The 18048-nt window shown below is 35.1% G+C and overlaps 1 protein-coding gene across 1 annotated transcript in view; it reads right to left on the reverse strand.

The window, feature by feature from the left end:
- Nucleotides 1–3873: 3873 nt before the first annotated feature.
- The window catches only part of LOC110457975 (pyrokinin-1 receptor-like), a 37215-nt gene continuing 23040 nt past the window's right edge, over nt 3874–18048 (reverse strand). The window contains exons 2-4 of the mRNA XM_021509494.1: nt 15202–15726; nt 5907–6038; nt 3874–4849 (exon numbers count right to left, since the gene is read on the reverse strand). Coding sequence (XP_021365169.1) covers nt 4239–4849; nt 5907–6038; nt 15202–15726 — 1268 coding nt within the window. The 3' untranslated portion in view covers nt 3874–4238. The remainder of the gene's footprint in view (nt 4850–5906; nt 6039–15201; nt 15727–18048) is intronic.

Below are 18048 nucleotides of genomic sequence, written 5' to 3' on the forward strand. Positions count from 1 at the left end.
CGACAATGAATTAATCAACTTAATATGATTTGACTGATTATGATTAAATCCAAAATAAACTTAAATTCAAATTACATATCCTCCTATGTTGCAGTTGATTTTTTATAAAGACCAATCAGACAATGATGAACTTATATATTTTGAAATTTTATATATGATACATCAGTTTTGAAAGTAAAATCTTAAAAGTTGTTTGAAAATGATATCCATGCCCTTTATATACTCAAGTAAGAGATATATTTGTCCTATTATATTTATTCTAACCTGAGTGGACCCAGAGATTCAATCAAAATGAACTGTTACATGTTGTTTTTTTTTTTTGCTGTGACAAATCTTAAAGGTACACATAACCAAGTTTGTCTTTTTGACTAAGGATTGACATTTACAAAATGATGTTAGGGTGTGACCAACATTCACATATATACCAGTAAAATGATGAAATGATATGAAATATAAGTCAGTAGTAAAGTTAGATTTTCCACCAAAAGAGGAATAGGTAAAACTGCTATCATATAATAAGAATGTTCACTACTGGTAAATTTCACATTATTCAAATTTCCTTTTTTTTTCAAAGTACTTTGTCACATCCCCAGTCCTAGTACATGCTATATTGTCTCTATTTCTGTCTTACACAGTTCACAGTAAGGGCTATGTACTATATATGCTTACTTTAATCACATATGCTGATTAACTCTGTACTAATGCCACTGTAATTTGGTAAACTTTGTTTCCAAATTTCATCATCAAATTGAAATATATCATCCCATTTCTTTACCTGTTGAAATAGTATCATTTTTACAAAATAAGCTATAAAAAAATCTCTTATCCCTGTTTTATTTTTTCAGAATCTTTTCTATATTTATTGGTATAAATGGATAGCTTACCTCTACATTTGACATATCTTGTTGTACAATATACTCTCTAATGCAGTAATTAGACCCTGGTACATGTATCATAAAACAAGTTTGTATTAATATCATAAATCTGTTTGAACTCTTGAAATGTGTAAATTGCATTGGTACTTCTGTCTCTGATTAGATCAATAATCACCATTATTCCTTTATTGTACCATTCTCTATAAAATATACTTATATTTCCTGTTGTAATCTTATTGTTGTACCAGAGGGGCATATTTTTCCTTAATTTTTCTCCTTAATTTTTCTCCTTGCCATAAATACATCAATCCAAAAGAGTTTTTGTTTTATTTTGACATTTTATAATATAATCAGTTCCGCATTTTGCAGAATGATTTTATCACAATATAATTTTAGCGATCAATACATTTTATACATAGTTTTACAAAAAAAATATGTATTGTAAAAAATATGCTTATATTATTCATACATTATATAGATTACTTCCCTTTATAAACTGTATCAGCAGAACTGTCATCTAAAGAAGTACAATGAAGAATGAAATTTTATTTATGCATTTTATACATTAATTTTTCGTTCTTAAGATTTATGAGTATGGCTCAGATGTGATTTGACAAATTGATGCTAACCACCTTAAGTTGTTTCTCAAAATAACCCTGTTCCCAGATCTTCATACATGTTCAGTTAAATACATGTACAGAGGGGCACCTGTATACTACATGTACAGAGGGGCACCTGTAAAATACATGTACAGTATGGCACCTGCTATATGTATAGTGGGACACCTGTTATATATCACTAAAAATACTAATTTCAAAATGTGTAGCAATGTGGTCACCGATTTCATTAGTGTCTAATTGTAATTAATATGACAAATATATCCATTTCTATATCACATACAGATGGACCATTATAGTAACTTTAACTTTTCCTATTTAATATTTTTCAGGTATTTGACCTTCACAAACCTTTAGCATCCTCTGCCACAGCTTGTAACTGAACACATGTATCAGTGGATAGTGTTGTACATACACGGTTGATCAGTGAGTGTCAGGTTATAAACCTGTCTCATTTTGGAAGTTTACAAGAACAGATACTTTTGTTAATGTCTGAGATAATAAAAAAAAATCTGAATACCATAAAGTCTAACTGCACCTGAAAATGATCACCTTAGCTCGTGCGGTTATTTAAATCCAAAATAGTGCATCCAGCATTTATACACACATGCATGCAAACATGGAGGCACGTACTAAAATAACCTTAGCTGTTTAAAGGACAATCAATAGAATCAAACCTTATTTTCCTTGTACTTTTTCCAAGATCTTAATGTAAATCTATCCCTTTTTCATAATATGCACCACAAGTGTTTCAAATTGCTTTCAAAGTACGTTTTTGTTAATATTCAATATTCTCATATTTTGACTACGTTGCTCTTGACACCTGAAAATGATCACCTTAGCCCTTGCGGTTATTTAAATCCCCTAGCAAAACAAAAATCTCGCTTTTGTTTTTAGCCACGAAACTTTGAACTCATTGGTTATTCAGATTTAGTTTACGTATATCGAGATCAGTAAGCAACTGTAGGTGGATATGACTAGCCCACAAATAGATAAAGCTGGACTGAGATTATTGATTGTGGTGTGTTCACGTATGGATTCAGCACGTACCACGTGCCTTTTCGACACTTTCTCCGAATGACAAAAATGTTGTAGAACGCTATATGTCCCTGCTTGATATGTTTTGGTGGGTTTCAATTGACAATACGGCCGGGGAACCGCCATGTGCAGCTCCAATCAACCTTCAAAGTCAACAGCAGCTCGGCTCTTTGATCTTGCAACGTCTCATTTATGTTTCATTTGAAACCCTGGATAAATACCTTGTTTAAGGTTGATCGATTCGAAATCGTGAAAAAAATCGAATTTGCTCTTTGTTCAAACTTTTTCCAGGGATTTCAAACATGGCATTGTCCTCAGGTATAATTAGTGTAAGACAGCGTCTGGATTTTCTGTCGTAGTTCGTAGCGTGACAAGTGCCCACCGGGAGTTCTAAGGCACATGGAACAAACTGTACATAAAAATCAAGACATTTCCTTCGAGAAGGTAATTTTATTTCCCAACCTTTCCATGCATGTAATTTTAAGAAGACAACAAAGGTGTTAGAAATGGGCCTTTCCATTTATGTCCTCATTATTGTACCATTTAGAAAAAGGACGTCATATCATTTAACCAAACTACATGTAATTAGTTCCTGCAACCTTTCCAAATCAAACGTGAACACCAACTTTCAAATGTGGTCGCAAATGCACAACCACATCAATGTAAAGGAGCTTGTTAGTTTTGAAATGCAATTTGTTTACTAGCTTTTTACTACCTACTCACATTCATGTTTATAAGTAAAAGGAAAGCATATATAAGTAAGGACTGTAGCAGTCCCTGATAGAGCCCAGGTTCAAAACGAAAAGCGGCATAAACGGTTATATCTGCTTCCATCTTGACAAAATACTTTATTTGATAGTAAAATCGGAAGTAAGATATATATATATTTCGATGAAGATGTCAGTAGATTCATAATGGTGGGGGCTGAGGAAGTTTTAAACTTATTCATCAATATAAAATATAATTTCGGTAAACTGTACATAGCTAAGACAAAAAATATATATACCAAAATAAAGATATCTTAAGGAAGTATCATTCAATGATTTAAAAAAAAGTAACTTATTAGTTATAACCATAACATGAGTACTCAGTTTTTTAGACATACTTGACAAAATTCTCCTATTTACAGGTAAGTTAATATGTTAATATGCTAATCGGTAGAGATGATATATCGACGTTATAGTAAAGGGAAGTAATGGCAATAATTATTAGTAGACATATGACATAATCGGTAGAGCGACTTCGCGGTATATCAGGCACGGGTTCATACAAAGCGTTGCAAGTAAGCGATGATTTTATATAGAATGTTCATTCAAACAACGGAATGAACCAATCGCGAAACACAAAAAAAATGAAAAAACAGATTTGTTTTCAACCTTTAAAACGTGAAGAGAGACAGTATGTGGGCTGGTTAATAGCGGCTATTATATTGGCAAGAAAAAGGCGATATCTTAATTCGGATAATTGGTAACATGGAAATTGCCGCTAGTCTGGACATTTCTGTTCAGGAACTATTAACGACCAACTGGTCAAAACCAGAAAAATCGAATTTTGAAAAGATTTGAAATAATATTTGACCATTTTGTGTACTTAAGTATTCGTTTAAAAAAAATACCATTGATATTCCTCTTTTTTATTAATGTTTGTGTCCCTTGTTTATGTTGTCAGGCCAAGTACTAAATATGCCTCATATGTAAACAACTGAACTCTATAAAAACGTGGCTGTATCCCCAGTGTCCGGAGAGCCACCCTGATCTTTCCTATAAAGCTGGGTGTGGCTATCGAAACTACCCAGCTCTACAAATATCTCTTGTTCGTACTCGGCAAAGCTTAGCATGCTCGTCATCGAACACACTTTTATGATGGAATTCGACTTTATATTGAGCCGTCGTTTACATGGACTGATCGACTGTCTGTCTGTCCGTCCGGCAGATCTGTCTTTGAGTCTATCCACAGAAGTGGATGACCAGTGTTTGTCCGGTTGCGCACTCGGCCACTGTTGCGTACTAGACACAGTCAGGCGATTGGAAAGGATATGAGAGTTACCGTTCTTCATTAATACCAGTGAACTTCCGGATCGTGACTTGTTCATCTGTGGTGAGCGGGGATAAAGGTTCATAGTTGACATGCACCTGTTCTGGTTCATGTTCGGAGAACGATCAGAATACAGCACGGATTTGGAACGAGCACTCAGCTCTATAAGTTCATCTGGGTTGTAACAACATCTACATAATGAACGGCGGAAAGCCATACGGAACTTTTTTGACATCAAATTATACAATATAGGATTAACAGTGGATCCGACGAAAAATAGGACTCCTGAAATATGGAAAAACGTAAGATAAGAAACAATACAATTGTATCCAGGTGTAAATTTATATTGTAAAACTGAAGCTTAAAGATGTCTCCGAATATCGCTGTTTTGTAAGTTAACCGTTCATTAACCATGCTGATTGACCATCACTGTCACTTGAATGATTGATTTGAAGCTATTCATTGTGATATATGAAGGTGACTACAAAGCTTCGCAATAATAAACAGATCAATGGCGTCATTATTAAACTAACAGTTACAGAAACAGTTTGAATATTATATACGGTAGTTTAATTTGATATGTTTAATTATTGCTTATCAAACGAAAATATTTATATGTGCTATGGATATCAAGGAAGATTGCCGTGCGAATGGAAATACAATACTATCCTGTTATATGCAGTAAACTGTGTGTTTGTAGAAATCCTTCTATTTTGGTGATTTTTTCCAAGCAAATCCTATTACCACTGATACTCATATCCTTCGGTGTTTTTTGCAGTCCTTAACATATCAATAACGATTTTACTGAAATCAAATTGCAAATCACAACAGAAAAAGTCAATAGCAAGCACAATATGGTCATTGGTATTTAAATTGCAAAATATTTGATTTGATTAACTTTTCCAACAGGGGTGTAACAAAACGTCTGGAATGTGCTTCGATGTCTTGCAATACACAAGGTATGTTTTTAGAAATATATCCCGATACATTATCAAAGGAAAAAAATGCTCAGTTCAAAGAGCAATTGTTGTCAAAATGTTATCAAACTGAATTATGTATCCTATGGATTACACAAATTTATGATTTTACCAACCATATAGTATGGAATTAGAACTAATCCCTACCATTTGTATAGCCTGTGTGTATGGTTATTGGCATATCTGTTAAAACAACAAGCATAGTCATAGAGTTTAAGCTTTCGATTAATATTTCGATAAAGCAGTCTTTCATTTCTGTATTGCGGTACAATATGATATGCCTGTGTATTGCAATATGCCTGTTTTCCAATATATATCGTAACTGCCTTTTTTCCATTAAGTTAAATCTGAAAAAAAGTCCTTACCGGATATATAAAATAGCTTTGCCTGTGCCTCGATTAAAGAAGGAGTCCAACTCTCCGGTGGTATGTATGACGTCATCAAACGTTGTGCATTAAACGGCGCCCAGCAGCAGAAAAAGGCAACGACGACAGCAACTGTTGATAAAAATGAAAAATAAAAAGTGTAAGTAAAATAATTACTAGAAATATGTCATCAATATTGATTAGTTATATTGCAGGTCATAGTTTTCTTTCTGATTGACACCTGGTATCATATTTAACAAATGCATAAAATAGAAAATGTAATTTTATATGATATTCAGTCTAAAATGGCTTACAAAACACTGTTTAAAATTATAACTAATCACATAGACTGCTACGTCTTCTGTACATAATATATAAGTGGTTTGCATGTGGAATTTGTAATTCCTCGGAAGACATTATATAATTAAATTATAATATATATATTTACCTGTAACTGTGATTTAGATTCGATACCAGTATACACCTCATTATGTAATATATACGTCTCTGGATTGATGTATTAGAAGCGTAACTATTTAATTTTTCATTGATTAATGACAACCTTCTACCCTTCATAAGATTGGTCAGAAAACCATATCTAGCTTGTCCAAAACAGACTATCTGTGAGTTAATCAAGTAATTGAAAGGACTTCGAATCATATACAATCCATATACATTTTGAATTTCATAGTGTTTAACTGAAGGTTCTTCTCCAGCACTGTTATATAATTGATACTGTTATGTTTAACAAAATTGAATAACTAACATTTTTGAAAAGTAATTTCAAATTTTCTAAATATTTCCTGTTAAATTTATATATATGATCTTAATAACACCATTTTATGACATGGATAGAATTAATAAAGTATAATGTAATTGCAATTCTTTTATCAAATATATCTTATACCCGATAATGATACTTAAATGTATCGAATATATATATTCATTAATGTATATATAATAATTAATAGTTTTCTGCCCGTTCCTGCTATAAATCGTCGAACCCCTAGTCAAGGCGTTTCGGTGATGTTTTCTGCACCAAATCGCATATTTCCAGATAGGATGTGACATATAGAAGTAAATAACTTCAAGAAATGTGATATTTCACAGTAATAAAGAAGTATTTGTTCATAACTGGGTCGTATGGGGTAGTATTGGGAAGTATTGGGTGGTATGGGGTAGTATTGGGTGGAATGGGATAGTCATGGCAATTCGGTGATGTTTTCGGCACCAAATCGCATATTTCCCGATAAAGTATGGCAAATGGAAGTAAATAACGTCTACAAAGGTGATATTTCACAGTAATAAAGAAGTATTTGGTTCATAACTGGGTCGTATGGGGTAGTATTGGATGGTATTGGGTAGTATTGGGTGGTATTGGGGAGGCTGCGATATGCAGACGCGCCGGGTCATATCAGCCACCTTGATTAACCAATTGGTCACCGCTTTAAATAGCATTATTTCACCGAACGATGTAAAAATATGACATCCCGTTCGCAACGAGATATTTTGGGAAGGTTTGCCATGAATAGTACTCATAGAACTTGTATGATAATACATCTCCTTAGTAGTTATCCTGAAAGCTCTAGATGAAAAACAGATGTCGACAAAAACAAATAAAAAACAAAAACAACAAACAAACGTAAAGATGAAAAACAAAAGTGACTCTACACAATGTGATTTATTAGTAAGACCAACAGATGTCAAATAGTTTAAAACTTTAGAAACAGTATTGTTTTCGAGAAGACATTTAACGTTATTATAGAAATGCTCTCAAGTTGACTGAAGTCGACGCACTCTACGGTCATAGTAAACACCATATATTTTAAGGACTGGCTGGATCGTTTACCATCATATTAAAATAATATATGCTATTGGTGTGAGGGGGAATTTATTTGTGTTGTTTTTGTATTGCTTTACGGCCAATCGACAATGTGATCCATGAAGAGCCAAACAACACTGTACAATGGGACATTCTAAAAAGTGACGAAAAAGGTAGAAAGGGCAAGAGTGTAAAAACAAATAAAAAGGGAACGATTCAGTTATGAAATATGTCATATTGATTTTGAAACTTTATGGAATACATTTTCATAGATCGTCATATTTTATAATCTATCACGTATTTGTTTGAAATCAGCGCATTGAATCATTAAAAGGTTTGACTGTAAATGTTTGATCACATACATGACAATAAGGTTGGTCTTCTTTACGAAATCAAGTTCAATATTTTACCTATTTTGTGATACATTTAATAATTTGATTGCATCACGAAAATAAGTTTTAAATGGTCAATGACACAACTTCAGTGTTAATATCTCTATTTCATATGGTGCTATGTTGATTTTGGCGCTACAGGGAACTATTAATGTTCCATGTTGCAGTATAAAAGAGCAAGCAAAGGTACATTTTACTGAAAGTGTTTCATCGCAGACTAAGCTTGAGAATGCAATAACGACTAAGACCATGCGTTCACCTCACCAAATAGATTGCATGCCATGTCTAAATTGTCCAAAATACATTTTGTAATCGTATTGTAGTGATTGCAACCTTTATTGATATTATCCCCATATAATTTGTTTTAAACATGTAAAAATTGGATGCTCTGTATTTCTTAGTTGCAAGTTTTGAGTGTTTCCGGTTGTATAAAGGATTAAAATCTTAACTACTGAATGAAATGTCTCCCAAGTGATATAATAATAAATAGAACCAAGCAATGTTTTAACCTCAGGGAGATCATAACGGATGTATGCATTTAATGGCTCGTCATATATCATGGCCACCAGAGCCTTCACGCGACTGAATATCCAAATAATTTTATCGACTTCCAGCCTCAATGCATAGTATATCACCAACCATTTACAGTAAAACACTTATAAGTATATTGCATTGACCTTCAGCTAATAAGAGACTTTGATTTATTATAATATTGGTTTTGTTTAGTATTGTTTAAAGTCCTATCAACAGCTACTGTCATTTAAGGACGGTCTTACCCTGTGTGCAAGATGCATGCGTGTAGCGTATGCGTGTGTGTTTTGGGAGGCTGCGATATGCTCGTGTTTGTCTCCTTGTGATAACGCGGAACTGATGCCGACTTTATAGTACTACCTCACTGACACATTCTGACGGACACACCCAGCAGGACACCCCACCCGGTTAAATTATACTGACAACGGGCGAACCAGTCGTCCCACTCCTAAATTGCTGAGCGTTAAGCAGGAGAATAAAATACCATTTTTACAGACTCTGGTATGTCTTGGCCAGGGAACAGAACCCAAAGCCTTCCTTACAGGAGCGAACGCTCAACTAAAGGCCAAAAGTAAGGCATTGTCAAGGGAGATACTAGGAAGAAGAAAGTTGGTTAGAAAGAAATAAAAATATAAGATCCCAAATTTAGTCGCCTTTTACGATCAAGCAATGGGGGCAGCAGGTACAATTCGTACGCCTTACCTGCAGGGTACATATTCAATTTTCTTTTTATTGGCCCTAATAAGCTTTTAGTGTTGATGGGCCGTTATTAATACAATAACTAACTACGTCGACTTCAGCTATACGGAACCAAATTATCATGACTTGTGAGCACATTATTAAGTAGTTGGTTTAACGTTCTATCTACACCTTATGTTATATAAAGACGTGCCTCCGTGTGTGTTGTGTATGCATGCGTGTGTGCTGGAGGCAGATTACACTGGAGTAATTGCCTTATTTCGATAGCACAGATAATACGCCGAGTTTATAGGGCTATCTCACTGAAATATCATGGCGAATGCTTCCAACACAGCATTCCGTCCGGTCTCAATATACTCGTGAACCTGTTTTTACCCTTAATGCTGAACATTAAGCAGGGAAAAATAACTACCATTTTAAGTACTTTGGTATGTCCCGTCCTTGGGACAGAACCCATTACCTGGACGAACGTTCCATATTAATGCCAGAGGTGAGGTTTTGCCAAGCAAGGCGCTAGGAAATAAAAAGAAGTTGGAACAAGAAAGAAAGATAAAGAGCCCAAATACTGCAATGGGTGCAGAAGATCAATTTTGGACGTTTGTGTATCCCCAAGTAAAGATAAAAAACGCAAATCCCCAACTCTGCATGGGTATTCATATTAGTCGCCTTTTATAATCATGCAGTGGATGTCGATCGAAAATACAACCTGAACAAGTAGAATTTTATCTTTGATAAACTGGATAGTATAAAATATAGGATAATTTAGAATATGTATCATTAGCTTGCAATCGCATCCATTCGCATTCAAATTTGTACTTTTTCTTTATGTGTGCCAAAATTCAACAATAGGACATTTATTCTACGTTAAAGTGACACGTTGAAATACCAGAAATAATACATTTGATGTTTTAGTTTCAATATGTGTTGTTTGTTTCAGGTTTACGGTAAATCAACGAAAGCATGCATCAATATAACTACAAAGAGGAACAGTTTAACAACAAAGTAGCAGAAAACCCCAAGAGAAATGTCCATCGTTGGAATGGTGGCAGCAGATACATATTTGTCTCTTCAATAATGAGGAAATTACCATAAATCGAATCCTGTTTGCAATGATAATATCATACGAGCTTCAACCCTACCCAGATCCTCAAATGATGTGTTGTTGTTTTCTGTATTTTATCACGCACACTTGGATACTTTATATTTTGAAAAAAAACATGTATAAAAAAATAATAAGTTAATAAACACCAAATTTGCCATCTACTTGTTCTATAGGTTTACACGTCTGCAATAATTGTTTTCAAATATAACAACCTTGTATTTACTGCCATAATTATAAATTTATCTTATTTTGTAACATTTGGACACGTTACTATACTTCTTTATGTAAGTACCTTTACTACAAACGAATCTTGTTGTATTACTATTATTATCAAATATCTTATCAATTTGTTTGCGTCCATTTTGTTTTATAAAACGAAGATCTTGCGACATTGTAGCGCAATGTTATAACTTGTTGGACTGCCAGACATATTAATGTCATTTGATAAAAAGAAAACTGGTCAACAGTACTCGGACAAAGGTACAGTCTGACCATCGGTCAATGACAAGGACCAGTTCTTGCTATTATTGCTGATCACTTGGCCCGTGTCCAGTGTCCGAGACTGGACATAACCTGATCAGGCCGTCCACCATATCTCAAATCTGTCTGCAAATAATTGATTAATGACATTTTCTGCTGAACCTCCAGAAACCCCTGATGAAGGGTCCCTCGTTGGTTGGCCTTTTGCGCCTACACCAGTATGACAAGTCTCCACAGACCTTCGGTTTCATCTATAGACTTCGAAATTACCGCACTACGTCTGAACCTTAATGTTTCATCGGTGACAAGATTAGTATTTGCTCTCTGATGTTAAATTGCAACCATTGTCTTCTAAACTTACATGAATTCGACGTGTGCGATTACTGAATGGTGTCGAAGATTGTCTGAGCGCTTAAGATTTTACAATCAAAACCGAATAGAAGTGACTTATGATCATTTTATATTACATGGAAAATGAGTATAAAACAAAATTGCACAGATGTTTTGAATTTGTATACATTTTTAAAACTTTGTTAACCAATCATAAGTTCTTAAAAAATCCAAAAGGCCTCACGATGTGGTAAATGTTTACATAATTTGGCCACCTATTTTAAAACAATTTACTTAATACACACTTTCGAACTTATCCATGTTTGTCAATTAATTACCCATTTGTTAATCTACAGATGGAGCAAAGATGAACCAAAGACACCATGTCACAGTATTTTATTGTAGGAGCTTAATAAAACTTCAATACATGTTGTTGCCTCCATGTTTTGGTTGAATGGTTCTTCTTTATACACGTTCGTAATGGATGCAGCTCTATTTCTAGACCGAACCATTACAATACTTTCAACTGGCATTCAAAGACTATGTGAATGCCAGCTCCAAAAGATTTTTTTTTTCGCTTTTATAAATTAAATGAAGCGCGATTATGTAGCCTGATACAGGAGGCCGATTATTTCCACGAGCTTCAGGAAAACATATATGATAACAGCTGAGTCATATGAAGACGTGTTTCTAGGGAAACACTGCGGAAAAGAAAGATACGAGAACTTAGAAAAGGACAAAATATAGATTCTGAAGTGTTGCAATTGGGGCAGTTGCTCATACTCGGTTTCTTGGATGTCCACTTGGCAGGAGAAATCCTNTTCCTGACTAAAAGAAGACCACGAGGCAAACAAACAATGCTTTAAATGCGGTTGATTCTTTAATTCAATTTACTTAATTTTACCATTAATTCTGATGTTGAATTTGAAGAGACACGAAATCCATTTACAAGTATATGACGCAATAAAAACCATACGACTGCAGTCATTTTGTTTTTTCTGATCTTGGAGAATTCCGATTTAACGGTACTCGTTGAATGTCGTTTTGCTACAACGAAAGTGGCAGGCAACTATTTAATTCAAAGCATTAAAATGCTTAACAGAAATAAATTGCTCCTACTCAGACTTAAGTACAAACAGAAACGTGAATATGTAGAGTGTAAGACAAACGCTTCGGTCTGACAACTTAAGCATGTTCCACCAACGCTCTCATAATCACACTCGGACCGGAGACGAGAACGACACCCATTTTGCCATTGTGTAAAGAGACGTACGTTTGACGTCATAATATGCGTGTACGCCTCTGAAAAGAATTGACAGCGATCGCCTATGGATGGGAACACAATCAAAGTTAATGACTGTTGAAATCCTTAATGATTCTTAAAAAGGTGATTTATTCTTTAATCTAATTTATTTATGTTTACCATAAATTCTGACTGCTGAAGCTGAAGACGACACCTCATCTATTTACACTTGCAGGCCGCAATAAAAACAAGACGACTACAGACAATGATGTATTGTCTGTTATTGTGAGTTCAGAGTTAACGCTATTTCTTTTCGTGCTAAAACGTAATTGACAGCTAAGTGCTAAAAGTCCTTATCTCCAACTTTTGAGTGCGAACAATAGAGTATATCGAGGGATTTTTGTTTGTTTCGGATTTAACGTTCTCGGGTCATGTGAGGACGGATGCCTTGGAAGCCCTTATCTCCAACCTTTGAGTGCATGCGAACAATAGAGTATATCGAGGGATTTTTGTTTGTTTCGGATTTAACGTTCTCGGGTCATGTGAGGACGGATGCCTAGGAAGCCATCGCCGGGAAGAGAAAGCAGATAGAAAGAAAGATAATACACAAGGAATATAGGAAACGAAAACAATCCCAAATATTGCACTGGGGGAATATAGATTTTGTATCTTCCATGTCCTCCTCCAGATACACAGGCGAGAATACCCAATTTTGCCGGGTGCCCTACATTAGTCGCCTTTTACGATATACCTGCAGTTAGATACAGCAGGTCTCTGTTTGATTTCCTCGGTGTCCACTTATAAGGACACAAAGAAGAAAACACCCCCGATTCTGTAGAAGGGACATCCCGATCTAATTTCTCATTTCCACTATTTCCGACATGACCGGGTATCAAAATTAAGACTTAGTCACTGAACACAATTCTATTAATAAGAAGGAAAGTGCTTTATTGTGAAATTATGATTTTTTAGTACTTTGTTTTTCTAAAAAAAAGTTTACATGAGCTGCTGATTGGCAAATTTTAGTATAATTGCAATATATTTCATATCCGAATTTTCCAGTCGCTTACAAAGAGGTATGCCACAATGTCTCATTTTGTTAATTACTAAAATATACTGACTGAACGACGATTTTGTCTGGGCTGATTTTAGCCGCAAAACCCAGCTACATCTGGTGCTTGCTGATGGAAAAAAAATGAACATGAAAAAAATGTTGTATTGAAGAGAAATCATGGTTATGCTTATACAAATGATTTCCTTGTTAATAACTTCCCTTTCTATATAGTGCCCTAATTTTGTTGAAATTAAATCGAATGGTTTCTTTTGAAATCCAGAATCTACGTCTGTTGTCTGTTTTTGTTTTTCAAGAAATGCTTCAAAATTCTGGATAGTTACTTTTGAAATTATTATTTTAACTATATTCTTAACGTCATATCAGCATAGAAGTGGCCTTTAGGGCAAATAAACGGTCGATAAAACACGTTAAAATAATAATAAAAAACATCAAACAAACCAAAAGGTTAAAGACGAAACGTCAAATAGGAAACTAAAAGAGGTTTGTATCTTCTTTGAACAGACCAACAGTTTTACGGTTGTTTAGAATTGTAGAGTATTAATTATTTTGAAGTGATATTTGAAATTGATATTATGAGCGATATATCAACGATATTGTTATTATATCTGTGGCTTTCTATCCAGTGTGTATCCAGGGCTGTCAAACAGAATAAGGAGAGTACCTTAAAATATATTTAAGGTTACATGGGTAGTGCTGGATTGTTGTTAAGTCAGGGAAAAACAGGTGATGCTATTAAGATGCCTGTCACATTAATAATATTTTTCCATTTTGCTTGTTCTTGACCAATTGACTCAATTTAATGTTTGTTCTATATGTTTTACCATAGGTAAATCAGTTTTGAATTCACACTTCGGTTACATGTGGGTATTCACTTGCAATTGAACATTAAATTCCAATAGAACGGGCAGTAGTGATGTCATCTTTCACTCCTGAAAGCCATGACTATATGAATAAACACTGTGGTCCTAAAAAAATGTTTGTTTGTTATTAATATTCACAATGCTACTACTATCGAATTGTCGGATATTGTTTAGGATATAATCAAATAAAAGACCTTATCACCATTGACGTAAGTGCTGCCGGTGGAAGAGGTTTTGAATACATTACGTACATTACGAGTTTATAAAAACAATATTGGGTGATGTTCCTGAACTATGAAGGCGTACTCAATGATGCTTATCAAAGAAAATAGCCGAGTTTATAAATAAGTAGGAAAGAGATTGCTTTTATATCTAATACTTTTTATTAAAAAAATCAACCTGTATGGGAATGGAAATAGCTTTGAGAGGTTTTCCTTGTCGGAAATCCTGAGGATCGATGGCACTTTGCGAACATATTTCGAATATCCGCACATCATTTCCTTGAGGCCAAAGTCCCTTTCTGGATGTCGAGTAATTGCATTTAATGCCCTTAAGATCGCCTGGTTGGTTGATCGTGCTACAGACAAGATAAGGTATTTATTTGAATCTTCCCTTCAATTTGATCGTAAACCTCCCCTAAATGTAATTGTTCCGCTACCGAGAACGATGTTGGGGACAATAATGCTGAGACGCTGTGTATTCAAAGCCTAGGTTACGGACGTGGGTCCGACCTCGGTCATATGTGCACTCTTTTCACTTACCTAACATCTTTATTACGGCTTTTCTGGCCTTGGACTTCGTGGATGACGAATTAACGTAAACCGGTGTCCCAAAGTCTGAAGTACTGAGTGTCCGACCAATCAATATATACATTATTGTGATCATGGTCATCGGAAGGACAAAGAACACAAAGGTGGACATCTGAAACACGTGGATCATTAGGTCCCGCCAGGGCGGCGCTATACTGCAGATGAGCGAGTCGTCCACTACTGTGTTGTTTACCCGAATGTAGTGATAGACGCGAGTATATATTGGGTATGGTACAGCGAAAGCTGCAGCCACCACCCAAATACATATTATGATCTTTACTGCACGGGAGAGATTGGACAACGTCTGTGATTTAATTGGATGACATATTGCTATGTAACGTTCAATTGTAAATGCAGTTATCGTCAACACGGATGAATATGACGTCATTTCCGTTAGAAAAGCTTTAAATATGCAAAATGGTTCTCCAAATCTCCATGGATACGCTTCCCAAATGCAATACAACTCTGGTGGTAAACCTGCAAAACAAGACAATGATATTAAACGATTGTGTAAAAATATATCTATCAATTGATGGATGTAAATTCCTCCATTAAGATACAAACAATAATTCAACAGAGCACAACTTGGAGATGTAAAAGAATATTTGTTGGAAAAGAATTGTTCATGAGAGTGATTTTATATCTTTCGATTAGGTCCTCATAAGCCTGGATTTTGTGCTATTTGGTAATAAGTATATAGGCGTGATTGTGGGGCCGCTTTAGAACTGCCAATATATCTGATTTTATTTCTGCAATTCGGTATATCAGATAGAGTTGATACAGTGGCCGACCATCAAACGTTTCTGACTGTTATTGGCAAACATTCAATGCTACGCCTATCTCACAAAATCACACATCCCCAGCAAACATACTATATAACCTCTTCAGTGTATGGCAATAGAGACTAAAGTCAATTGTGTATGAAGTCGTGGGATTAATTAGTGTTTGTTGTCAGATAAATCTATATAACTTGTTACAATCAAATGCCACTCCTTGGAATAATTCGACGGATGTGATTTTATTCCCTTGGGCATGTTAATTCCAGATATCTTGATACAGTCTGTCCGCATGCCATGTAACAGAACAAACTGTGTGTCATATGCACATTAATGAATATAATTAATCTTACAAGTTTGCATCACACTGGGCTAATCCAAGAGTTTATTGACACATTTGAACAGACACTTCAATGCTAATTGGAAGCCACCATCGTATTTAAAGCACGATTTTCCCAGACTGCCTTGAATATATGATAAACAGACATCTTAATCCGGAAGAGGGAAGATCGAGGTGACAACGTCGTTATCCTTTTAATATATTTTAGAGAAAGCCGACTCCAAATCTGTCATTTGAAGAGTCGTATGTCAGCTTAGTCCAGACAAGAGCCCCTAGACACCGAAGTCATTTATGGGACACGTCGAAAGGGACTAACTGACCGATAAACCGAACATAGCCTGTCTAATCGACATGCTATGCACCGCTAGATGGATGATCCGGTCCCATGAGTATTGACACAGTCTGAATCCTTCGTTCCTGCTGAATGCTATTTATGGCATATCTTTCTGTTTGTCATAAATTTTACGGTCTTGGGACCACCCGATTCCCAGCTTATCATAAAAAGCACAAATCAAATACTGAATCATGATATATCTAACCGTATTTCGTTCGCTTTGGTTTTTAATTTGATGTTTTTTTCCCAAATGCATTGCGGATCAACTGGCAATGATGCCAAATAAAAAATAGGAATAAATAGCATCAAAAATAAAACGGAAAAAATAACACTAATGCTGCTGCCCTGCAGAATATTCTATTGACGTTTCTGACGTCTGTATTGGGACACTGGAGAAATTAAAATTGATCTGCTCAATACATTGCAGCACTTGGGATCCTACTATGATATATTGAACCTAGTCATGTTTTCTTGCGGTGTCTCCCTAGGAATCCGCCTGCGCCTGTGATCGAGTGTTGCGAGTGGTTCGGTTTTATTCTCTTATTATTAAGGTCATTTAAGGACGTGTCTCCATGTGTGTTTTGAAGGCATAACACCGTGCACAATAGTACAATAAATTTTCCGACCTGTTGAGGTATCAAACGTCAACCAATGGAAAGCCAAACTGAAACTGTATCATATATTTCAATGGATAAGAGTATAACAATAATTTATTATGAGCTGTAAATTGATTGTTTCTGCAATTAACGGAACAGTGGTGTCGTCATCTTGGCGTTGATAGTGTAGATAAAACATGTTAAAATAAATGATAGCAAACGAACATATTGTAGACAAATGTGAACTTAAAAACTAAAAGCGGTTAAGTTTTTTTTAATTTATTTTTTTACAGATAAAACGTTTTTAGGTGGATTAAAATTGTCGGATTTGAGATCCTTTATATTATTTTATAAAATACTCTTGTTGGGTGAAAGTCAACGCAAACTAACAGCAAGTGTTTTACTGTAAATAGTTTGTGAGATGCCATGCATTGAAGCAGGTTTCCACACTTCAATAAATAAGATTGCAAATGTGTTCATTGATTTTACTGCTGATTTAATGTGGCGTGTCTCCTGTAGGCGTATTGGTAACGGACACATTACCATTACACGTGCATAATGACGTCATACAATGCCGTCATGCTCGGAAAGCTGCACAAAAAATACATACAATCCAAACCTTTTTTTAAATATGCGGGTTTCCTTAGTGTTCCCCTTTCTGTGATTTCCTTAAAAAAAAACAAGTTTGTCTTTTGTTGTGATATGGGTATATATATATTGCTTTCTAGCGGTAGCGCGGATCGCAGACGAACT

The sequence above is a fragment of the Mizuhopecten yessoensis genome, unplaced genomic scaffold (assembly GCF_002113885.1).
Source record: "Mizuhopecten yessoensis strain PY_sf001 unplaced genomic scaffold, ASM211388v2 scaffold9385, whole genome shotgun sequence".
Lineage (NCBI taxonomy): Eukaryota > Metazoa > Mollusca > Bivalvia > Pectinida > Pectinidae > Mizuhopecten > Mizuhopecten yessoensis.